Source organism: Coregonus clupeaformis, chromosome 16, assembly GCF_020615455.1.
Source record: "Coregonus clupeaformis isolate EN_2021a chromosome 16, ASM2061545v1, whole genome shotgun sequence".
NCBI classification, from domain to species: Eukaryota; Metazoa; Chordata; class Actinopteri; order Salmoniformes; family Salmonidae; genus Coregonus; species Coregonus clupeaformis.
Genome location: NC_059207.1, coordinates 1,651,852 through 1,678,442, shown reverse-complemented (window position 1 = coordinate 1,678,442; position 26,591 = coordinate 1,651,852). Strand labels below are relative to the sequence as shown.

Genomic DNA, 26,591 nt, shown 5'->3' with positions numbered 1-26,591 from the left:
AAGCGCCATGCTCTACCAACTGAGCTACACGGGACTATGCAAAACAAATACTAAGATCCGGTTGGAAAATACAAGCTGCAACCCACTATTGAGATGTATGACACACACGCGTTACAGGAGTGGGTCACAGTTCCGGAGTTACCCACTAGGTGTCATTCTCCGACAACCATAGGCACCTCCTCATTATACAGTGGGGAAAAAAAGTATTTAGTCAGCCACCAATTGTGCAAGTTCTCCCACTTAAAAATATGAGAGAGGCCTGTAATTTTCATCATAGGTACACGTCAACTATGACAGACAAATTGAGATTTTTTTTCTCCAGAAAATCACATTGTAGGATTTTTTATGAATTTATTTGCAAATTATGGCGGAAAATAAGTATTTGGTCACCTACAAACAAGCAAGATTTCTGGCTCTCACAGACCTGTTCTGGCTCTCACAGACCAGCTCCTCTGTCCTCCACTCGTTACCTGTATTAATGGCACCTGTTTGAACTTGTTATCAGTATAAAAGACACCTGTCCACAACCTCAAACAGTCACACTCCAAACTCCACTATGGCCAAGACCAAAGAGCTGTCAAAGGACACCAGAAACAAAATTGTAGACCTGCACCAGGCTGGGAAGACTGAATCTGCAATAGGTAAGCAGCTTGGTTTGAAGAAATCAACTGTGGGAGCAATTATTAGGAAATGGAAGACATACAAGACCACTGATAATCTCCCTCGATCTGGGGCTCCACGCAAGATCTCACCCCGTGGGGTCAAAATGATCACAAGAACGGTGAGCAAAAATCCCAGAACCACACGGGGGGACCTAGTGAATGACCTGCAGAGAGCTGGGACCAAAGTAACAAAGCCTACCATCAGTAACACACCATGCCACCAGGGACTCAAATCCTGCAGTGCAAGATGTGTCCCCCTGCTTAAGCCAGTACATGTCCAGGCCCGTCTGAAGTTTGCTAGAGTGCATTTGGATGATCCAGAAGAGGATTGGGAGAATGTCATATGGTCAGATGAAACCAAAACAGAACTTTTTGGTAAAAATTCAACTCGTCGTGTTTGGAGGACAAAGAATGCTGAATTGCATCCAAAGAACACCATACCTACTGTGAACCATGGGGGTGGAAACATCATGCTTTGGGGCTGTTTTTCTGCAAAGGGACCAGGACGACTGATCCGTGTAAAGGAAAGAATGAATGGGGCCATGTATCGTGAGATTTTGAGTGAAAACCTCCTTCCATCAGCAAGGGCATTGAAGATGAAACGTGGCTGGGTCTTTCAGCATGACAATGATCCCAAACACACCGCCCGGGCAACGAAGGAGTGGCTTCGTAAGAAGCATTTCAAGGTCCTGGAGTGGCCTAGCCAGTCTCCAGATCTCAACCCCATAGAAAATCTTTGGAGGGAGTTGAAAGTCCGTGTTGCCCAGCGACAGCCCCAAAACATCACTGCTCTAGAGGAGATCTGCATGGAGGAATGGGCCAAAATACCAGCAACAGTGTGTGAAAACCTTGTGAAGACTTACAGAAAACGTTTGACCTGTGTCATTGCCAACAAAGGGTATATAACAAAGTATTGAGAAACTTTTGTTATTGACCAAATACTTATTTTCCACCATAATTTGCAAATAAATTCATAAAAAATCCTACAATGTGATTTTCTGGATTTCTTTTTCTCATTTTGTCTGTCATAGTTCACGTGTACCTATGATGAAAACTACAGGCCTCTCTCATCTTTTTAAGTGGGAGAACTTGCACAATTGGTGGCTGACTAAATACTTTTTTTCCCCACTGTATGCCTATTGGTGTCACCTGTAGCTATCTGATTCACCTGTGTATTTATGCCCTCACTTCCCTGTGTTCCCTTGCTCAATTTTCTCTGCTAGTTCCTTGATGTCAAGCAGGACGTATCAGTGTCGGATCACGTGACGGAGTTACAGGTACTCGAGAAGTGTTTTCCCTGTGTCATTGTGTTTTTCCAGTCAGAGTTAGTATTTCGTATTGTTTGTTGTCAGCCTGTTTTTTGGAGACCTATGTGCTCCTCATTTGTTTTCGTGTATAGTCCGCTGTTTTGTATCCTGGCTTTTGGACCACCAGTAAAGATCCTTGTTTCACCATCCTTGCCCCTGTCTATCCTGCACAGCACCTGGGTCACACCTCACACCAACCCTTACACACTCACCAGCATATGTCCTCTAAACTAGAAGATGCCCTTAATGCCAATAACAAACTAAGATCTGCCTTCAAGGAAACCCCAGTGCTAGATGCTGTATAGTATATACTGTATACACCAGTGGAGGCTCCTCAGAGGAGGAAGGGGAGGACCATCCTCCTCAGTGAATTTCATAAAATCTAAATAGCGACACATTAAAAAAGTTATCCTTTTAAGATAAAACTATACTAAATATATTCACATCACCAAATAATTGATTAAAACACACTGTTTTGTAATGAAGGTCTACAGTATCCTCAGCAGCACTCTGTAGGGTAGCACCATGGTGTAGCCGGAGAACAGCTAGCTTCTGTCCTCCTCTGGGTACATTGACTTCAATACAAAACCTAGGAGGCTCAAGGTTCTCACCCCCTTCCATAGACTTACTCAGTAATTATGACAACTTCCTGAGGACGTCATCCAACCTATCAGAGATCAGAGAATGAATCTAGTACTGAAAGTATGAGCTACAGCTAGCTAGCACTGCAGTTCATAAAATGTGGTGAGTAGTTGTCTTAAAGAGGGAGAAAGACAATATTTCAACAGTTTTGAACAAATTAATTTCTTCCAAAATTAAGGAGAAGCAAGAGAGAGAGAGAGAGAGAGAGCTAGCTATATTTGGTTGTATTTTTTTTTACTTTCACTTTCCCTTACTTAACTAGCAAATGCAGCTAGCTAGTTTAGCCTACTCAAACACCCCGCTCAAACAGAGAGGGATGCTATATTAGCTAGTTATGACGTGACAACAATGTAGGCTTTGTGTAGCGGTTAGTGGTCATGATATGAAGGTTTGGCTTGGAAAGGTTTTTTCGCCTGGTCACAGACAGCTGATGTGTTGTGCACTGAAGTCCACAAGCGAAGGGAAAAGGTGAGAGGAGGAGAGCGCGTAGATAGTTGTGAAAATGAATTATATACAATGAGCAAAGTGATCATCTGTTTTTATGTGGCTGCTATGAAAGTTAACTGTTTGGTGTGATCAGGGGTGTATTCATTCCGCCGATTCTGTTGAAAAATGTTTCTAAAACAGAAGCAAATGGAACAAAACAGGGATAAACATACCTGAATTTGTCCAATAGAAACTCTCATTTGCAACTGTTGGACTAATGACTACACCCTAGATCAGCTAGATGCAGGCAAAAGTGTGCAAGTCTGTATTGCATGTGTCACTGTCTGTCACCTTGATTACTCAAAATTCTCTCAACCTGTGCATCTACGTTGTAAACTTTCATTCATAGGCTAGGTTGTAGCAACCTCAGGGAAAATGTGAGTATCATGTAGTAGCCTAAACCTATCGATGTTACATTGAACTGGGTGAATGGAATATGAATGACAGTCATCCAATATGCTGTAATAGAAATAAGGCCATGCTCATAAAAAAAAAGAATTATCCTCCCACATCTTAAAAGGCACTGACCGCCACTGGTATACACATTATCAGTAGAACAGCAACATCCTTTTCTGTTCTGGACAAAGTGGCCCTGACAGATCGTAAAGGTCAACCAGCTCTGCCATAGCGACACACAGATGCACGCACACACAGACCAACAAGCATGCAGGCAGGAGTACACACAAGCAGCCTGATTTCCCTCCTCCTCCCCCATTGGGACCCACACGAGGAGGCGTTGGTGTACTGCACACTCTCCACGGGGCAGACAGACAGACAGACAGGATTGTGAGGATGACCTCTAACCTGTGTGTAACTAGAGTGTATTCCTGAGCCCTGGTAAGAGAATCTGTCCTGATCCTCTAAAGGTGATATACACCTTCACTGGTTTACTTATTTAAACAAGCCCCTTTCAATGAATTAGCTAACGTCAGACAGTAACAACAGTGCAGCGTATGCAGACACTGTGTTCTGACCTGGTGGTGTTCCGTGTGTGTCTTGTGTGTGTGGGGTAGGGGATAATTACCGCTCTCTACTGTATAACATTGGGGCAGATGACTATTCATGTGATTATTCATTGAGGTAATAGTACATCCAGCTACAGCACACTATACATCTGTAACTCTGTCTGTACAGAACAAACACACAGAAAATACATGTCTTCTGTATGGAACAGATTCTATAGAATGGATTCTAACTCCAACATTATAGTTCATTGAGTGATGCTCCAACATCTTGACTTGTGTCACTGACCACCAACTCTACCGAGCACAAGGCACAGGGCCTTTCATGACCTCTGACCTCTGTCATTACCTCTTACCTGTGTGACCTTATCGGTGACGTTGTGCGTTCGGTCCTTGACCTTTGGGGCGATGATGGTTTTCTCGGAGGACGGAGGGGAGGGGCACTTCTTGTCGTTGTTGGCCTCTGAGAAGTTGAGCGTGATGAGGGGGATCTTGTTGATTGTGCTGTATCTGTTGAGGTGGGAGTCGGACGTGGAGCCCAGAAGACTGGATTTGATCTGGTTGATGGGTCCTGGAGGAGAATTTCATGGAAAGAGAGGTTTGGAAATGGCTAGCGTGGTGATGCTAGGCTAAGCTAGTTCGGTGATGCTAGGCAAGGCTAGCACGGTGATGCTAGGCTAGGCTAGCTCGGTGATGCTAGGCTAGCTCAGTGATGCTAGGCTAGGCTAGCACGGTGATGCTAGGCTAGGCTAGCTCGGTGATGCTAGGCTAGGCTTGCTCGGTGATGCTAGGCTAGGCTAGCACGGTAGTGTCTGATACAGCTTGAGGGTTTGACGGTATGCTAATAAATTAAAGGGGACCTCAAGTGTGGTTCATGTGGTAGGTGTGTCAATAGGCTGCTGTGTCTATTTGTTATGTGTGGGAGCGTGAGTATGGAACTGTTTTTTGCTCTTGAGTGAACTCAATTGCTGTCACAAGACAAGTGAACAACCACAGGACAACAGTAGAAATTCAACAGTTACAAGTCAAACAGATCCACCCTAACCCTCAGATCCACCCTACCTTCCCTTCAACAGCTGTAGAAATGACAAACTTGGTTTTCCAAGTGTTATATTAAAAGTGTAATTAACAATATTAGTGAAATAATTCTGTCCACAAACAAAGGAAATGTAAACATAAAGTATATCTCAGTCAATGGATATGGCTTTCATGATTCATACATCCACAAATAAGCTCTGTTACTATGCGAAAATACAGTACAACACTGCCATAAAACCTCACCACGTTGAACAACACACACACTGTCACACGTAGTAACGACTGTGGGCATTATGGAAAAGAGAGGGAATGTGTCAACTGCTGATCCAGAGGAATGAGATCCAAACGAGAAGATGGAGGGATGAATCATTCTCCCTTTTCACAAACGAGTGTTGAGAATACGGTGAGTGATACTTACACAAACAAAAGACATGCGCAGCTTGAATACATGCTACAGCAGCATTGTACGGTACAGTATGTGTGCATTACAGACATATAGGAAAAACTCAAGCCATACCCCCAGCCATCCAGGACCGAGACACTAGCGAATCAGGAGAGAGAGAGGGAGGGAGGTAGAGAGCAGCGTAAAGAGGAAGTGACCTCAGAGAGAGGGGAGGGGTCAAAGGTCTGTATAATTCTGCAGGCACTTCCTGAGTGTCATGTTAAATCTATATTAGCAACATCAGAGTGATTTTTTTAGTAGAGATAAAAATACTATCTGGCCACTTTGTTAAGGTAATGAAAAATATCCCGGAAATCAGAGACATAAGGTCTAAAGGTAAGAATACAAACAATAGCTGATAACATTTATCAGATGCTGCTCCAAATCTTTCCATGTTCACTGGAGTAGGTATCAGTGGAGGCTGGTGGGAGGAGCTATAGGAGGATGGGCTCATTGTAATGGCTGAAATGGAATAACTGGAAAAGCATCAAACATATGAAAACCACATGTCTGACTCCGTTCCATTTATATTCCATTATAATGAGCCCGTCCTCCTACAGCTCCTCCCACCAGCCTCCTCTGGTAGGTATTGATCCAGAATGCACTTTTAGGCTAGTAAAGACATTGATTTCAGAGGAAAGTACAGTCATTTCATTCATTTCTGGAGGTTACATTTACATTTTAGTCATTTAGCAGACGCTCTTATCCAGAGCGACTTACAGTTAGTGAGTGCATACATTTTCATACTGGCCCCCCGTGGGAATCGAACCCACAACCCTGGCGTTGCAAACGCCATGCTCTACCAACTGAGCTACACAGGGTTAAAAGGCTCTCAGACATTTGATAACATTCCAGTGACGTAGAATTACTTATCATTACGTTTTTGATCTATAATAGTAGTGTTCCACATGCGGAATGAATACGGTAGTGTGTTTGACTAGTGAAGTAGTCATGGATCGGAATACTTTTTTAGTAAAGTGAAGACAAAATGGAGGACGTTATTCAAGCAAACAGACAAACCATCACTCTATTCCCTTCAACTGTCTGACACAGGACAAAGGAAATAGCCTACCAGTTGTTTTTGGGAAAGGGGACTATTGACAGCAGGCAAAGACAACTGTTATTATGATTCATTGACTATTATAGATTTCCTGTTCTATGGAAATGAGAGGCAAGATTTGTTTTCATGCAGTCGTGTGGCAGGTCAAAAGTCAGCCTGATTTTTCAGAACAATCAGTTGGGATCTGCAAGCTTGCAGGGCACTCACAGGTCACGTCTTACTACAGCATGAATAATACTACTACTATGCCGTGCAAGCCTCTATTCTATGGCATTCTCAGAGGCAATCACAAATGTATCAGTCCAGCATTAGCATTCAACACAGACTTATGTTGCTGGTGAGTTGAAAAATCCATGCAGCAAGCAGTTCAGGCTATATATTCTATATCCGTGCTACGTTCAAGGAACGTGCGGTTGTTACCTTTGATATTGCGGCCATTGTCTGCGATTGCATAGTGTTGAGGAAGAGAGGGGGGGATGGGAGGAAGGTGGAGGAGAGAGAGGAGATTCCAGATCTGTACGTAGCTAGCTAGTGATGGAAGACGACCCACATAAAAGCCCTATCGCCGTCCCACAGTTCATTATCATGAAGTAGACTTATTACAGTGTCAGCCGCAGGGGCCCTTTGAATGAGAAACGCAGATTCAATGGTGTAGGGAGAGATAGAAATATCAGCTGGATACAGAGACAGGGAGAGTCTGGAGCTGTACTGTAACCCCCCCCCCCCCATGTTAACTGTGGGTGGAAAGAATCAGGATAGATGTGGTGATTCAGGAGTCAGGATAGATGTGGTGATTCAGGAGTCAGAATAGATGTGGTGATTCAGGAGTCAGGATAGATGTGGTGATTCAGGAGTCAGAATAGATGTGGTGATTCAGGAGTCAGGATAGATGTGGTGATTCAGGAGTCAGGATAGATGTGGTGCTGCCTGATGACTCAGAGTAGGTACAGTTGAGTTGGGAGAGTTACCCCCATTCACTGATCCAAGGTCAGATTTGATTTGCACCACATGATAAAAATGGTTGGGATAGGGACCAAATCTACTGCGTAAGTACAGCAAGGCCGAATTGATTTAATATAGCATAACATCTCAGGGTGAGGCGGATGGGGTAGTCAAGCATTTCCGACCATGGAGGTCGTGTTGACTTACATACCTTCACTGGCATGTCGGTCCCTGAAGGCCATCTTGGAGTTGTATCCGAAACCCTCCATGTCCTGAGCGGAGGAGGCCCTCCGGATACTACGCACACTCTCCCTGGACGCGGTGGGGGTCAGGCCTGGGATGGTGGGGGCCAGAGGGCCCACAGTCTGGGGCTGGGGAACCGCTTGGGGGACGAGACTGTCCCAGACGGGCCCCTTGGGGGACGAGTGGTCCAGGGGTCCCGACACAGGGGTGGAGCAGTGGCTGGGACCGATGAGGGCCCTTGTGTCGTTGGCGTAGGAGGGGCTGCAGCTCTCCCGGGTGGGCAGTGACTGGAAGTCGCGGGTGGCCACCGACTCTTCACTGCGGCGGGGCGAGTCTATCATGACGGCATCAGGGTCCTCCTGAGGGAGGGACTGCTTACTGATGCCCAGGAGGTGTAAGGCTGGCAGCCGCAAACAAAAAAATCTACCTTTCCCTGGAGAGAGTAGAGAGAGAGAGAGAGTAGAGAGAGAGAGAGAGAGAGAGAGAGAGAGAGAGAGAGAGAGAGAGAGAGAGAGAGAGAGAGAGAGAGAGAGAGAGAGAGAGAGAGAGAGAGAGAGAGAGAGAGAGAGAGAGAGAGAGAGAGAGAGAGAGAGAGAGAGAGAGAGAGAGAGAGAGAGAACAATTGTTCAACAGCGATGCTTGGAATATTTCCAACAGTAAGAGAGAAATTGTTTTTGCAAAACTCTGCCCATTTCAGAGTGGTTCATTATGACTTCATTCATTGTGGAGGTATTCTTAATTTGATCGTGACTAGGTAGAAACAAGTAGGGGAAGATGGCGCACTGGATAGATGCTCTGTAGCTCATGCTAATCCTTGTTTAGAGTTTTTGGAGTGAAAACCTCACCCTCAGTTTCCAGCTCACTCCCCAGATATCAAGCAGTGAGCGCCAATATTGCTCAAAAGGAGCTCGCCACCAGTTTAAAAGGAGCAGCAAGATCAAAACAAACGGCCTAGCTTCCATCTTCAGCTTCCATCAATTATTCAGAGCTAGCCGTTTGATGAAATAAAGCATCCACCATATATATATTAGAGTCCCATAAAATATTAAATTACAACAGGTTTCCTATGATTGATTAATACCCTTGGAGAGAGGAGAAAGAGATCATCTTTGTCCAAATGATGTTCCTAATGAAGCTGTCAATGCATTATGAGGGCTACTTTAAGCCTTGTGGTTATAGTTTCTAGGAAGTCTGAAGTGGTGGCATCTTGTATTCAAGGACTTTGTGGGCCTTGTCAGAAGATCTCATTTCAAATGTATAACATGTTCCAGGTGACCTAACAAACACAGATATACAGTGGCTATATATACACATGCACGCACGCACACATACACGCACGCTCGTGTATGAAAGTACAATCCCAGTCAGAACTATGAGACATGCGTGTTTTCTCCTGCTAGTCTGTAGAAACATGCCATCATTAGTCTGTGCATACAGTAACATGTTACAGTACATGTGTCGTATGTGAACACGGCACCATGGCAACAGAACATACAGTACATATTGTACATTGATGATGTCAGGTCGTGCCAGCTAAGGGCCATTGAGTCTACTGAAGCATTCTAAGCTGGAACAGAAATCACGTGTTATTCCCAGTGGGCTGTGTCTTCTCAGCCTCATCCAGGCACCATTACAGAAGCTTACCTAACACTGAGTACTGGAAAAAAGGGAAAAAGGAAAACCTACATACTGCTGGAGACATTGACGTCTTTATTTCTGTAATTAATACAGTGAATTTTTATAATAACCTTAAAAAATATGTGAAGAATTTAATAGAATAACACAACTTCCAAAAGTCATTTTCCTGATGAAGTATTACTGTACTCTATAAATCTAGGCTGTAAAAGCTAATAAAAACAATACACGCATAAACTATGAAAAAAACCACTCTCCACTCCGTATCCCTCTGGATATTTGTGCTTTAGTGAGCCTGCTACATCACATTACACATGCCTTTGTCTGGTTGCATTGCAGTGGTAGCACAGAGGTTGAATTGTTAAAGGCAGTGTGGGGAATAGCAGAGAGATGATTGACAATGTTCAGAAATGTTCTTTTGTTGTGCTCATAGCTCATTTTTCTTTCGTTGACACTATTGACGAGGAATACAAAACTAATTTTAGACGCTATCATGTGTCCACCTGGGTCATTTACTTTGAAGGTGTTCATTTTACACACCAGCTAGATTCCAATAAATAATGACAAATATTTCAATGAGAATGCATCTGGTTCTTGGTATTTTAATGTGTCAATGGTTTAATTGTATCCGTCCCTATCAAATAAATGAATGAAGAAGTGCATAATCAAAATATTAATGGAATTATAGGAAAGACAACATGTCTACCTCACCATAAGCATATCCCCTTATGTCTGTCGCCTAAAGCATAAATTACATGCTTTTAAGCAATCCATTTTTCCTTGTTAAGCTGTGTCTAATTACACCATTTCAAAAGGATAAAAACCTACAGGCTAAGAATCCCTTAATTGGATAGCAAATTAAGCATGCCGTCTGACAATATGCCAGTGTATTTACGGTAAAAAACAAACATTGTCCTGTTACTATTTTTAAAGGTGACATTAGAAATAATGCAGCGCTGAGTTCCACTGTAGCCCTTTCCTGCAGTCAAATGACTAAATCGCCCTTTAGTGGCCTCATGGGTGGAATGTTTTTGTTATATTTCAGTCTTCTGTGATGTATATAAAGTGCAATATTGGGATGCAAACTCAAAATGTAATACATCTACAGTGGGGAGAACAAGTATTTGATACACTGCCGATTTTGCAGGTTTTCCTACTTACAAAGCATGTAGAGGTCTGTAATTTTTATCATAGGTACACTTCAACTGTGAGAGACGGAATCTAAAACAAAAATCCAGATTTTTAAGTAATTAATTTGCATTTTATTGCATGACATAAGTATTTGATCACCTACCAACCAGTAAGAATTCCGGCTCTCACAGACCTGTTAGTTTTTCTTTAAGAAGCCCTCCTGTTCTCCACTCATTACCTGTATTAACTGCACCTGTTTGAACTCGTTACCTGTATAAAAGACACCTGTCCACACACTCAATCAAACAGACTCCAACCTCTCCACAATGGCCAAGACCAGAGAGCTGTGTAAGGACACCAGGGATAAAATTGTAGACCTGCACAAGGCTGGGATGGGCTACAGGACAACAGGCAAGCAGCTTGGTGAGAAGGCAACAACTGTTGGCGCAATTATTAGAAAATGGAAGAAGTTCAAGATGACGGTCAATCACCCTCGGTCTGGGGCTCCATGCAAGATCTCACCTAGTGGGGCATCAATGATCATGAGGAAGGTGAGTGATCAGCCCAGAACTACATGGCAGGACCTGGTCAATGACCTGAAGAGAGCTGGGACCACAGTCTCAAAGTAAACCATTAGTAACACACTACGCCGTCATGGATTAAAATCCTGCAGCGCACGCAAGGTCCCCCAGCGCATGTCCAGGCCCGTCTGAAGTTTGCCAATGACCATCTGGATGATCCAGAGGAGAAATGGGAGAAGGTCATGTGGTCTGATGAGACAAAAATATAGCTTTTTGGTCTAAACTCCACTCGCCGTGTTTGGAGGAAGAAGAAGGATGAGTACAACCCCAAGAACACCATCCCGACCGTGAAGCATGGAGGTGGAAACATCATTCTTTGGGGATGCTTTTCTGCAAAGGGGACAGGACGACTGCACCGTATTGAGGGGAGGATGGATGGGGCCATGTATCGCGAGATCTTGGCCAACAACCTCCTTCCCTCAGTAAGAGCATTGAAGATGGGTCGTGGCTGGGTCTTCCAGCATGACAATGACCCGAAACACACAGCCAGGGCAACTAAGGAGTGGCTCCATAAGAAGCATCTCAAGGTCCTGGAGTGGCCTAGCCAGTCTCCAGACCTGAACCCAATAGAAAATCTTTGGAGGGAGCTGAAAGTCCGTATTGCCCAGCGACAGCCCCGAAACCTGAAGGATCTGGAGAAGTTCCCTGCTGCAGTGTGTGCAAACCTGGTCAAGACCTACAGGAAACATATGATCTCTGTAATTGCAAACAAAGGTTTCTGTACCAAATATTAAGTTCTGCTTTTCTGATGTATCAAATACTTACAGTGGGTTAAAAAAGTATTTAGTCAGCCACCAATTGTGCAAGTTCTCCCACTTAAAAAGATGAGAGGCCTGTAATTTTCATCATAGGTACACGTCAACTATGACAGACAAAATGAGAAGAAAAAAAATCCAGAAAATCACATTGTAGGATTTTTTATGAATTTATTTGCAAATTATGGTGGAAAATAAGTATTTGGTCAATAACAAAAGTTTCTCAATACTTTGTTATATACCCTTTGTTGGCAATGACACAGGTCAAACGTTTTCTGTAAGTCTTCACAAGGTTTTCACACACTGTTGCTGGTATTTTGGCCCATTCCTCCATGCAGATCTCCTCTAGAGCAGTGATGTTTTGGGGCTGTCGCTGGGCAACACGGACTTTCAACTCCCTCCAAAGATTTTCTATGGGGTTGAGATCTGGAGACTGGCTAGGCCACTCCAGGACCTTGAAATGCTTCTTACGAAGCCACTCCTTCGTTGCCCGGGCGGTGTGTTTGGGATCATTGTCATGCTGAAAGACCCAGGCACGTTTCATCTTCAATGCCCTTGCTGATGGAAGGAGGTTTTCACTCAAAATCTCATGATACATGGCCCCATTCATTCTTTCCTTTACACGGATCAGTCGTCCTGGTCCCTTTGCAGAAAAAACAGCCCCAAAGCATGATGTTTCCACCCCCATGCTTCACAGTAGGTATGGTGTTCTTTGGATGCAACTCAGCATTCTTTGTCCTCCAAACACGACGAGTTGAGTTTTTACCAAAAAGTTCTATTTTGGTTTCATCTGACCATATGACATTCTCCCAATCCTCTTCTGGATCATCCAAATGCAATCTAGCAAACTTCAGACGGGCCTGAACATGTACTGGCTTAAGCAGGGGGACACGTCTGGCACTGCAGGATTTGAGTCCCTGGCGGCGTAGTGTGTTACTGATGGTAGGCTTTGTTACTTTGGTCCCAGCTCTCTGCAGGTCATTCACTTGGTCCCCCCGTGTGGTTCTGGGATTTTTGCTCACCGTTCTTGTGATCATTTTGACCCCACGGGGTGAGATCTTGCGTGGAGCCCCAGATCGAGGGAGATTATCAGTGGTCTCGTATGTCTTCCATTTCCTAATAATTGCTCCCACAGTTGATTTCTTCAAACCAAGCTGCTTACCTATTGCAGATTCAGTCGTCCCAGCCTGGTGCAGGTCTACAATTTTGTTTCTGGTGTCCTTTGACAGCTCTTTGGTCTTGGCCATAGTGGAGTTTGGAGTGTGACTGTTTGAGGTTGTGGACAGGTGTCTTTTATACTGATAACAAGTTCAAACAGGTGCCATTAATACAGGTAACGAGTGGAGGACAGAGGAGCCTCTTAAAGAAGAAGTTACAGGTCTGTGAGAGCCAGAAATCTTGCTTGTTTGTAGGTGACCAAATACTTATTTTCCACCATAATTTGCAAATAAATTCATTAAAATTCCTACAATGTGATTTTCTGGATTTTTTTCTTCTCATTTTGTCTGTCATAGTTGACGTGTACCTATGATGTAAATTACAGGCCTCTCTCATCTTTTTAAGTGGGAGAACTTGCACAATTGGTGGCTGACTAAATACTTTTTTCCCCCACTGTATGTCATGCAATAAAATGCTAATGAATTACTTAAAAATCATACAATGTGATTTTCTGGATTTTGACCTATGATAAAAATGACAGACCTCTACATGCTTTGTAAGTAGGAAAACCTGCACAATCGGCAGTGTATCAAATACTTGTTCTCCCCACTGTATATCTGACATGGTACAGTAGTCTTCTTTTTTTTTAAGCCCATAACCATGTGTGTGAGGTGTATACTTTTGTTTCAAAGTAGATTTGTTTAAGACTACCTAGAAACACTCTGTGTGACCCTGATTTAGCCCACTGCAGTAAAACTACATGCAGGAAGCATGACACTCTCTCTGCAAACACACACAGATAACACTGCACAGCAGCCAGTGCATGAACAAACACTGTCCCCCGTTGCTATGATACCAGATAGTAATACATTTGCATAGAATATTAATTAGAATTATATTCCCCCAGTCCTGAAGTGAAATGGGGACATTATAATGAAATAATAATTTGGATGAAGTAAAAAGAGAGAGGGATATCTAGAGATATGGTTCCAATCCTCACTGAGGCAGAAGAGAAAGCGTCTCACTCAAGCTGTGATCCTGCTGAAGATGGATGGTTTAAGGTGGATATGCAGCTGTGCAGTTTATGTGCTTTGTGCACTCATTCTGATTTACAGTCTCACCTTATGGAGGATGTACACTGCCTTGCAAAAGTATTCAGACCCATTGGATTTCTTCACATATTGTATTACAAAGGGGGATTAAAATTGATTTAATTGTTTTGTTTTTTGTCAACATTCGACACAAAATACTCTGTAATGTCCAAGTGGAAGAAACATTTTTTCAAGAGTAATAAAAATGTAATAAAGAAAATAAAGAAAGCTCCCTGAGTCAATACATGTTAGAAACATCTTTGGCAGCAATTACAGCTGTGAGCAGTGGCGGCTCCTGAAAAAATTCTCAGGGGGGGCAATTTTTCTGATGATTTAGGTGACCTACACACATTTAAAAAAGATATGTCCAGCAACAACATGAAGACAGGGGCAGCATATAAGTCAATACTGATATACACATTACTTGCTTCAAAAAGGCCTCATGGTTGAATTGGAAATATGTGCACCTGAGCATAATTCACAACAAGCAAGCAGGAGCTTTTGATAGAGGCTACTGAAAACATTGATGCAAGTTATTGGTAATAAGAAATTTTTATAGACTTCCATATTCTGCCCTCTTGTATAGATTTGTGAAAATGAACAGTGATAGACATTTTGCCTGAAAACAGAATTTGAAAATAATTTATAGAAAAGGTAAACACAGCTATCTGTATGGCTTTGTAAAAATGAACAACCATATTCTGGCCAATTGTATAGATTTGTAAATATGAACAACCATATTCTGGCCAATTGTATAGATTTGTAAAAATGAACATGAACAGATTTTTTATTTTTTTTTACTTTAAAAAAAAATGAAAAATAACTATTTTAAACAACATCAACTGTGAACTGATTTGGGCGTGTGTGTGTTAAAGAGACAGACAGGGAGGGACAAAGAGAGAGAGAGGCTACATTACTTGTACTGAAACTGTTCTAGCTTGCTGCATGATCAAATTCAGATGATGCGCATAGCAATGCACGTAATGGGCATTCTTGAAATGCTCACGCACCTTTTGCTGCACACCAGCCTTCTCTCCCCTCATCACACTGGCTCCATCGTAAGCTTGCGCAATGAGTTTGACTTTCTCGTCGTCGGCAAAAAGACCGTTCAGTCTCTCCAAAAGCACACTGGCGATTGAGACTGAGGTTGATTCCGAGATGGGAAGGAACTCAAAAAAGCGCTCCTGCACTTTGTGGTTGCTATCTATGTACCTCAGCACAAGCACCAGCTGTGTCTGTGTAGAAACGTCCGTGGTCTCGTCAGCTTGGATAGCTACGAAGTTCGCCGACTTCACCTCCTCCACAATATGTTCCCTCATGACCGCTAGCATACACTCCAGTAGCTCGTTTTGAATGGTCTTTGATGTGCCCTTGAAAACTTTAGCATTTTTAAGATGGTCATCAAACACCTCATCTAATTGTGCCACAAAGTTGACAAGTCCAAGAAAAATACCAGGGTTGGTGGAGCCCTCAGTTTCATCTTTGCCTCGCAAAGCTAGCCATCTTGACAGTAGTACGTGAATTGATTGACGCTGCTACCCGCTCTTTTCTTAGTTATGTTCATGGTTACTTATGTTACGTATGACGAAAGCGCGTAAGTGCAAGCCCTCCCGGAACCCATAGAGATTGTATTGAAAGCTCTGATATTTGAAAAAAAAAGATTTTACATGAGAGTCTATGAGAGACTCCTGGGCGATTTTCAACCTGACTGAAATCGCCCCAAAAGGGGCGGGGCCATTTGAAGCACGACTTTAGCCTGATTGGACATTTAGTGGCAGAGCAGACGTCTAGATTAGAACACTGATAACTACTGTTGCCGTGATATAATTGATTAGAAAAAAAATCCCTTCCTTTTCCCGTTTGGCAGTGCGTCGCCCATATCGCCCTAATGAACACACCGCCCCTGGCTGTGAGTCTTCTTTGGTAAGTCACACCTGGATTGTACAATATTTGCCTATTATTAGTTTTCAAAATTCTTCAAGCTCTGTCAAGATGTTGGATATCATGGCTAGACAGCAATTTTCAAGTCTTGCCATAGTATTTCAAGCAGATTTAAGTCAAAACTGTAACTTAGGAACATTCATTGTCTTCTTGGTAAGCAACTCCAGTGTAGATTTGGCCTTGTGTTGTAGGTCCTGCTGAAAGGTGAATTCCTCTCCCAGTGGCTGGTGTAAAGCCAACTGAAGCAGGTTTTGCTCTAGAACGTTGCTTGTGCTTAGCCCTATTAATTTATTTGTATCCTGAAAAACTCCCCAGTATTTGCCGATGTCAAGCATACTCATACCATGATGCAGCCACCACCATGCTTGAAAATTAGGAGGCATTTACTCAATGATGTGTTGTGTTGGATTTGCCCCAAACATAGGGCTTTGTATTTAAGCCTAAAAGTTCCTTTGTCATGTTTTACTACTTAAGTGCCTTGTTGCATACAAGATGCAAGTTTTGGAATATTTTAATTTTGTATATTTGTGTTCTTCTTTTTACTCTGTCATTTAGGTCAATATTGTGGAGTCACTACAATGTTGTTGGTCCATCCTCAGTTTTCTCCCATTACAGCCATTGACCTTACAGATGTTGTATGTATGGGGGACAGAGGACGGGTTAGTCAGTTCAAAATCATGTCAATCCCTGTTATTTCACACAGAGTGAGTCAATGTAACTTTTTATGTGATTTGTTAAGCCAAATGTTACTCCTGAACTAATTTAGACTTGCCTAAACAAAGGGGTTGAATACCTATGCAACGACTATTAGTTATTACATATTCTGTTAATCAAAAAATATATAAAAAAATTCCACTTTGACATTACAGAGTATTTTGTCTATATTGGTGATGAAAAATGACAGTTAAATCCATTTGAATCCCACTTTGTAACACAATACAATGTGAAGAAATCCAAGCAGTCTGAAAACTTGGTCCCCTTTCTCCACCTAATCACCCATCACACCTGTTCAGCAGGTTCACAGTGCAATAATAATGTTGTTACCATGGAAACCCGTCTACTGTTATTTATCGATTAGGGCTGGTACACTCTTTAAAAAAGGTGGTCAATTGAACCATATAGGGTTTTTCATCTTGTTTCCACAGGGGAACCCCTTTTGGTGTGGTGTTTTCATAGAACCCTCTGTAAATGGTTCTACTAAGAACACTTTTATCATCTAAAGGTTCTTCCAAGAACTCTTATCTTTGAAGGGTTCTTCCTAGAACCCTCTGTGAACTGTTCTACCAAGAATACTTTTATGTTTAAAATTAAACTATTTATGATGATACATATTACATATCCACCTGAGACCCAGCAATTCATTTTTGTCCTTTCTAATGGACATTTGTTTTTGGTCTGTATCTCTAAGGCCATACATGCCACTGTGTTACGCCCTTTTGTACCATTGAGAGGACATTCTGGGCTTTTCAATGACATCATATGTGTGGGGGTGTAACATTTATAATCTTTTTTTTTCTGGTTCTTCAAAATGGCTACCATCAGATTTATGGTAAGTGTGTGTAATTATCTGGTTTACAGGCCACATCAGGCCTGCAAGGCACATTATGCTGGCTTGAAATGTGGTGTGTAATTCTTATTGGAATCCAGCTAGAGTGAGGATATCCAACATATCACCCACAACATGCATTCAGAATGACTGCCAGGGTAGGATAGATGAATTGATGAGACTAGGAAAATCATCAAAACTGGAACAAAAATCTCAGTAACAGGTGCAATAAATCCAACTACAAACAGATTGGATTAGTTTTAAAAAATGTACTGTATGTTATTTATCTTTGTGTCGCATAAGATGAATCAACCATTCAATGTACATGAAAAAACACAGATATTGAAAGTAACAATTCTGAAAATTAACCTGCAATAGAGCATGCTGGGAAATATGATAATGATGGGTATGGTTTTGAGTATTTTGCTATACACAGAGTAAAAATCACATAACTAATCAAAATCAACTCTTGTTATTAACATTAATTATTTTACAGCACTGAGTGTTAAGTTAATTTAACTCCTGAATCAACACCAGAAATGTTACACTGAAAAATCAACACTAGGTAAAACTGGCCAATTTGCTGTGTACCATACAATACTCTGCTGGTTCACTCATCCTCCCTTCTATTCTCCTACTCTCTGCTCAATAAAATCACAGAAAATACTCATTTGAAAGGCAGAAATCATGGCAAAGATATCAACTATGTCAGTACTGTTTATGTACAATGATTAAGGGAATACCAGATACATGCACAACTATTATAGGTACAGTTTAAAACATTCTCACACCTGTCTTTTTAAACTTATAAGATTACTCAAAGTGTAAACACTGAGGTAAACACTAATGCTCAGAAATAAAGAAAAATATTACAATGAAAAAGCTTATTCAGATTCAAAAGGGTTTTATATAGAATCCTTCTTGCCTTCCAAAGAATCCTTCTTGCCTTTCAAATAATCATAAAATAACTATTTCTTCCAAAAATGGTTCTTAGGATGAAAAAGGTTATAGGTATAACCCTTTGCCTTACAAATAACCCTAATCTTTCAAGAATGGTTCGTCAGATGAAAACTGTTCTTGGTAGAACCGTATCCCTCTGCCAAGAATCCTTTTGGAACCCTTTTTCGAAGCGTGTAGAAGTCAATGTCATCAGAAGCACCTCAGGGGTGGATGAATGGCACTTCAACATCATGTGGGTATGCCCATAACATTGACTGACCGCCTCTGTACCTTCGCTCCTCTCAACAAGTCATGGAAATATTCAGCCTTACGACACAAAGCCAAAGAGACACGCCTGACCACTGGTAATACATCCTATTGGCTCTCAAGCATCCATTAGTGGGTCCATACCAAGCACCATTTCCAGCAACCCTGATCAAATTAAAGAGAAAATCGACTGAGATGAGGGGTGAAATTAGACTATGGTTGACCATCAAGCCACAAAGCAGCAATACATAGCAGCAGCAGCATCTAATGCACGGCCGAGCACTCCCTAGGTCGAGCTAAGGCCACAGCATCATTCCCTCTCTGACTCCCTCGCTGAGCTCTTACAGAATTTGTGTGCATTTGGCTTAATCAATGTTCATGTAGGAGCGTTTATGTATGGCTAACCTAACGTAGCAGGCGTAAAAGAAACGCCTGAGCTGCGTTTCTTTCTTTCTGGCAAGACGAGAAAAAAATTACTGTTGGGGGAGGTTCTCTTCTGCACTGTTGAACCAATCCAGTAAATGTGGAGGAGTTAAGGTGGAGCATCGCCTTGTTAACATCCAAAAGCAGAAGACAGGCTCTCTTTCCATTGCATCCGTTTTTTCCCGACCCCACAGAGGGTGATGCATGGCAGAATTCTGTATTGGACCAGGTCTAAATGTGTCCTTTAATTATGCAGGGACCGCTATGAGTCATGACCTTCATCTGTCTGCTGGCAGAGGAACAGGAAAAATGACTCTGGAAGAATGAGGAAAAAAATTTGTCCTGGAATGTAAAAGGGCTAAATGTTCCAACCTTAATCGGCAAAGTGCGAAACGATAATTTCCCTGTACCAGTTTCACAGAGGCTATGAGAGAAGGAGAGAGCCAATGGTGAGCAGCGCAAGACTTACCTTGTAAATGAATCAGTCTGACAGCAGCATTCACAATGCCGGGCTGTTTAGAAATTCAGATAGGCCTGAATAGTTTTTTATTCATGCCCCATTCAATTATGGGATCGCCCGCCCCACATTTTCGGCAGAGGTGCTTTTGAGGAACTGGGTGTGAGACCCTTATAAGCATAGCCGCGGGACGTCAGGGTGCTGCAGCACACCCTGATGAATGTAAATATAAAAAATTAGGCTATAAAAATAGTATTATATTACTCCTGTCTAAACGGACATACATAAAATAAATCAAAATACTACACCAGAGAGCATAATATAGCTACAGAGGATAAATAACGTCTAAAAATAACTGGGGATTAAGTTTTATCACAAGCACTTACAGCAGGGAAGGCTGCAATTTGGGCAGCACGCTTGCCAAATATAGAATAGCTTGTTGCGTTGTGGCCATAGATATAATCCATAGAAGGATTTTGGAACCTCTAACCCTGGCACTTGACTGTTAAACTCATGGGTACACTAGCAATGGCTGCCAGTCCTGACTTGAATGGGAACTGCCATCTATGGATTATATTTATATGGTTGGTTGCAGCTGTCAGTTTGCCTTTCACAAATTTCAAAATGCAATCGCAGGAAAAACGTAGGCCTACCATTTGGAAAGCAAATGCCTACTGCTGAAAAGAGAAGACTTATCTGCCGGTAGAAGCTAAAAAAAAAACGTTAAAAAAAAACTTTTGAGTGATTCTGAGCAAACAGCACTGTTTTTCAAAGTAGCTTATCTGAGATATTTGCACGAGCGCATCGGCCATCACCGATGAGTAGCCTATACTTAATCTTTGTCATTGGGTGAGTCAGTGTCACTGGAAAGTTTATTGTGTAGCCTACTGTAGCCTATACTATGTATATATACTATATATCAGGGTTTCCATTAGGAAAATCTGGCACCTGACAAGTGACTGGGAAGATTTTAATGTATTGGACATTTGATAGATTTACCGGTCATCTATATGCCTTGGATGCGTAACCCATTAGGGCGTCCATCCACACAGCCAGCGCCACCAATAAACAAGGGATATTGGCCAAATGAGCCACATTTACATGTCCCTAAAAACAGCCTATAACAAATGACAAAAACACTATTCCTCGATGTGTAGCATATGCAAAACTTTATAGCCTATTGTTTTTTACGTTCCTAAAAACAATAATTGTCCACCTCACGGTTCAGCTGTCAGAGATTTGAGCACTAAATGCATCAAGGCATTGCATGCATAGGCCTATAGGCTTAGGCGTCCACTGTATGATATTGATGTTACAAAAATAAATATAAAGGATGAGAAGCTTAGGCCTAGCCCCAGAGAGAGAGAGAGAGAGAGAGAGAGAGAGAGAGAGAGAGAGAGAGAGAGAGAGAGAGAGAGAGAGAGAGAGAGAGAGAGAGAGAGAGAGAGAGAGAGAGAGAGAGAGAGAGAGAGAGAGAGAGAGAGAGAGAGAGAGAGAGAGAGAGAGAGAGAGAGAGAGAGAGAGAGAGAGAGAGAGAGAGAGAGAGAGAGAGAGAGAGAGAGAGAGAGAGAGAGAGAGAGAGAGAGCATGCTACGGCACCAACATGCATTTCTTTATACTTGTGAGATAGGCTAATGCGTCTGCTATACTGATGTAGGCATACATAAGGAGGCTAATTCGTTATTTTGTATTATTAAGATAAGCATTATATTGTTTGATTATAAGAGGAATTTGATAAGAGTAGGCCAAAAAATATTCTTCCTAACCTCAAGTTCAACTGTCGGTGCGTACTGCCTTCATACCATAGGCCTGCAGTATAATATGCTAATAGCCATACCACACCAAACCAAACCTTCACAAACGTTTCTAAACTTTATTGGGGTAATATCAAAAGTACAGTAAGTCAGGCCATCGTTTATGGGTAAAATACGAGGAGGATATTATATCGCGGCACATCATACAGTTGGAACTTAATTTGGCCAGAGAAAATGGCTCAACGGAATGAAACAAAACACTTGTGAACTGGTTTAAACCTTCAAGAAAGTTTTGAACAGGCTATATTTGTCACGGATCCCCCCGGTACTGCTGCTCATTCCGTTTACCAGTTCCGGAGGTCTACGTCACCGGCTTTCTAGGCGTCACTGACATGGATCATTACCACCAACCCCCGACTGTCTTGTCTCATTACGCATGCCTGGTTCCCATTCCCCCTGATTAGTATGTGTATATATGCGCCCTCTGTTCTCCATTGTCCTTGTTGATTATTGTCCCATGTCCGTTGGTCTTGTGAGTACCGTGTATTGTGCTCTTGTTGTTTACGGGTCTCGTCCCGTGTACTGTGTAGAGGTTACACCTCACTCTTTGTTTGGGTTACATCCCTTTTGTATATATATACGTGTTTGTGTTGGGTGGAGTAATAAAACCCCTAATACGTATTCCTGCGCCTGTCTTCAAATCATTATACAACGTGACAATATTGCAGCATTTACAAAGAAAACCTAGTGCCTGCCGTACCCAACAAATGAAAGCAATAGGATAATACTATTTATTTTACAAAAGGCTTACTTATAACCTATCTTAAACTAAATACGGAGTACATATTAATAAGACAGATCAAACTTAATTTAGCCAACGAAAGTGTCTCAACAGAATGAAACAAAACACGTTTTACATATTTACAGATATTTTGGAACTCGTTTAGATTAATACATTGGCGTGCAATAATAACAATGATGTACAATAATAATAATGATAAAACCAATATTTGTAAAGTTCCAAAATTGCATCCTACCTGAATAGTGAGGTGCACAGTAGCCTGCATTTGGCTATTTGTGTGAGGGAAAAAAAAGCATTCTGCTAATATCTTCTATCATATAAATGTTATGTAGAATTGCATGAAATGTGGGCCTCCAGAGTGGTGCAGCGGTCTAAGGCACTGCATCGATCCCACGCTGTGTCGCAGCCGGCCGCGACCGGGAGACTCATGAGGCGGCGCACAATTGGCCCAGCGTCGTCCGGGTTAGGGGAGGGTTTGGCCAGCCGGGATGTCCTTGTCCCATCGCGCTCTAGCTTTGTTATAGAAGGGATCCCCCCACCCCCCACGCACGCACGCACGCAAGCACACACATACACACACACACACACACACACACACACTCTCTGTTTTTTTCTCTAAAGCACTAAAGCCTGTAAGGGCCTCCAATTACTCTGATCTAAGGGATGACCTCTCTCTGGGTCTGCGGGGGCCATTTTACATGTCACTGCCTGAAGAGGAAGCAATGAGAGCAAGTACAGCACCACTGGGAAGCATTAGAGAGAGACAGCCTTGCCAAGCCGAGGAATAACTGTGGGTGTACAGTAGTTCACAAGGTCGAGTGAGCGGTGAACACATGATGGGACTACTGTAGATCTGGGGGTGACAGCAAACAAAGGCCAAGTGTCTTACATGCAAACCTCACCGGACATTTGATTTTGTCTACACCAGACGCGATCATGACACGCAGGTTAAAATATAAAAACCAACTGTGAACCAACTATATTCATTTGGGGCCATGTCAAATCACACATGAAACATTCATGGACATTTAGCTAGTTGCTATTGCTAACTAATTTGGCGTGGGAAATATTTTACCTGTCATGCATATGGTCCTCTTTTTAGCTGGTTCTTTGAAGAATTTTGACCCGAAGTCATACAAAATCATGTGTTTCTCTATTTCGACGATTAATCCACAGATAAAAATGGAAACGTAGTTAGTTTTTAGTTAGTTATCTTTGAATAATCTCTCCGTGTTTGTCTTTCAAGCACCCACGTGGGTTTTTATCTTCCTGATATCCAATAAGGAGCGGACTTGCAGCACGCAGTGTCTCAAATAGAACCAAGTTGTATTTTAGCGCTTGGCTACGCAGACGCTCGTTTACGCAAACGAGCGGTGTGGGTGAAATTATTGAATAACATGTATTTTGCAATGCTCACGTGCACAACTAGGCCAGTGTGGTTTGCTATAATAGTATTACATCTTCCAAGATATCCCCACAACCAAAGGGAATTCCCCATGTCATAACATCGCCAACACTTTTCGTAATGTCTTTTAGCATACTCACGTACTGGCTTCAGCTTTAAAATAGCCAAGGGGAAACTGTATGAAGCTGTACTCATTAAAATAACTTGAAAGACTAAACTTCCATTCCATTGTTAAGTTTTCCTTAGGATATGATATTGTGATACTACTGTACAGCTACACTGAGTCTATTTTCTGTAAAGTTAGTGATTTCTAAATGCACATTAAATAAAGTTTAATTTTAATTGAGGGTGTTAGCCCACTGAGCTAAAGCCTCATCACAGAGAGGTTACTCACGTGGTTCAGCTTTGGCAGGAGACGTGTGGTTGAGTCTCTCCAAAGAGTCACTGCTGTCCTCCTCTATGACGTAGTCAAAGTTGAGGATGAACATCATGACCACGCCCTCCTCGTTCTTCACTGGGATGATGTGGGTGTTACACAGGAAGTCAGAGCCTATGGGACAGAACACATGGAAGTTTAAGCTCATTGACATTTAGAGATCTTTGTCCAAATAGGATGGTTTGGATAAAGGAAGGAGGGGAAAAAAGAGAAGAGAAGAGAAGTGAAATTCCAAGAGAGAAATGTTTCTGGTGTATGATATTTTCTATACATCTTTTGAAAAATGTCCTCATTTGGGAAACATTGTGTTATTCCAAACTAAAGGTAATTAGTAATAAGCCCTATATGAATTCAATCCATTATTATAAGCAGTATGCTGAGGCTGGTAAAACATTATTACTGTTAACATTTTACGATCCTAAGAGATCCTCATTGTCAAATGTATTCACTCTTCCTCCCTAATTCTTCCTTCCCTTCCTGTGGATGAGCGATCACTAAAACCCCAAAATGGATTGTGTTAATACCAATTATGGTCCGCTGCAATCAACCTAATCCCTGTCTCATTAACGACATTTAAGTAATCGCCAGGACTCAAATAAACGAGACGACGTCACCCCTTAAAGTGTAATTAACATGTGTTAATGTTCCACATTCATCATAAGGCAGCATTCACCCCCAGAGTTGGTGGTGGTTTGTGATCGAAGCCCAGTGGGCAGGATTTGGGCGGCACATCCCGTATGAAAAAGGAAAACGATGCACTTAAAACACTAGGGTTTATATTGAGATTGAAATAGCAGACAATGACACTAAAATAGTCACACAGGTGTATTTCAAGCACACTGAAAACCCTGAATGTGCATTACAATTGATAAGCTGTGCAGGACTTGAATGCTTGCATTGGTCACTGTGTCAAAATGAATGAGGGACACTGAGAGATGAGATTGAAGACAAATAGATTATGTTTAACATAGCCGCTGCCTTCAATGGAGGTGAATCTCTGTCATTACTGTGTCACAGGCTTATGTTTTATATATAGATCATATGGCATCTCTTCTCTTAAAGTGCTTCTCTCCCAAGTGCATGCAGATCAAAGTCCTGCTGTCAACGCCAGCCTATTAATAGTTCCGCACGGACCCACCAGCTCTGACGGTTTTACACCATGAAAAACACACATATTTAAGCAGACACTATTATTCAGACACTCGCATACATTTGAATACTTTTTTCATACTGGTCCCCCGTGGGAATCGAAGCCATAACCCTGGTGCTGCAAGCACCATGCTCTACCAACTGAGCGCCACACACACACACACACACACACACACACACACACACACACACACACACACACACACACACACACACACACACAGCCACACACTGCCACACACCGCCACCAGTCCCTGTCCTCTACTGTCTGTATCACTAAACAACAACAACAACACCAGCGACCAACCAACCATCCAATTCTTCTCCCCTCACTGGGGCTTCATAAATCTATTTGGGGCCCCAGAATTCTCTAGGCCCTAATAGTATATCAGTGCCAGCCATATTGGACAGAGTCATAAATTCAAGTGGAAACACATGCAGGGTTGCACTATATCCACATTAAAATATCCCACTGGAGCAGGGGGACAGAATGCAAGAGAACGATTTACTATACAGCCTTTGTGTTATGTCGGCGAGTATCGTTTGTTCAGTATACATGAATCCAGAGGGCCGACACCAGTCCAGTAAATCCCTACACTAATAGAAAGATACTGTGCAAAATCTAAGACTTAAGAGCTCGGTTCTTAGTGAATGACTTATTCGCCAAACAGTTGAATTTCACGCCGCTGTGACGCTCTGCCACCAACCAGTTAAATAAACTGATAATCCACCACCACAACATCAACCCTCTACTACTACACCCTACAACCCTCTACCTTATCCTTCTAGCTACCACCCACACCTCCACTCTGCACAGCGAGCTTCAGCTCTGTCAATGTACATCTGTGTGTGTGTATTCCTCAGTGTGTGTGTGTGCACTTAAAAAAAAAATGTATCCGTCTGAATCCATCAACATCAATTATTCAGCAATTATTATGTTGTAGAAAGCAGAATGGCCAGACGTGTTATGAGTTTGCAGGGGTGTGTATGGAGGCTGGGGTGTGTGTGTTGTGAGGGTGGAGTTGTGTTTGTTGTGATAGTGTGATGATAATGATGGTGCTTTATAAACATTACATCGTGTAATCTGGACTGACCTTGGTGACACTAGATTTGCATGTCTGTCTTTGCATGTGGGTGTGCATCTGTTTGTGCTTCTGTGTGTGTCTGAGTGTGTCTTTGTGTGGCTCTGTGTTGTGGCGTATGTGGGTTAAATCAATCTCTCTCAAATTCAAATTATTCAAATGAGAGTTATTATCATAAAGGTGTCGTGAATGGAGCAATCCCATATGTAGCACTGCAGAAATCCCATATCAATCACAGGGTACAAATGCATACAA

The 26,591-nt window shown here is 42.2% G+C and overlaps 1 protein-coding gene across 6 annotated transcripts in view; it reads right to left on the bottom strand.

Moving 5' to 3' along the window:
- The window catches only part of kcnh7 (potassium channel, voltage gated eag related subfamily H, member 7), a 79,963-nt gene that overhangs the window by 30,833 nt on the left and 22,539 nt on the right, over window positions 1-26,591 (bottom strand). For 3 of the 6 annotated variants that reach the window (XM_041843182.2, XM_041843183.2, XM_041843188.2), the window contains exons 3-7: window positions 24,064-24,219; window positions 7,753-8,217; window positions 7,020-7,040; window positions 5,615-5,638; window positions 4,416-4,630 (exon numbers count right to left, since the gene is read on the bottom strand). In XM_041843182.2, the coding sequence (XP_041699116.1) occupies window positions 4,416-4,630; window positions 5,615-5,638; window positions 7,020-7,040; window positions 7,753-8,217; window positions 24,064-24,219 (881 nt within the window). The remainder of the gene's footprint in view (window positions 1-4,415; window positions 4,631-5,614; window positions 5,639-7,019; window positions 7,041-7,752; window positions 8,218-24,063; window positions 24,220-26,591) is intronic. The other 3 variants (XM_041843186.2, XM_041843184.2, XM_041843187.2) reach the window with 3 other exon arrangements.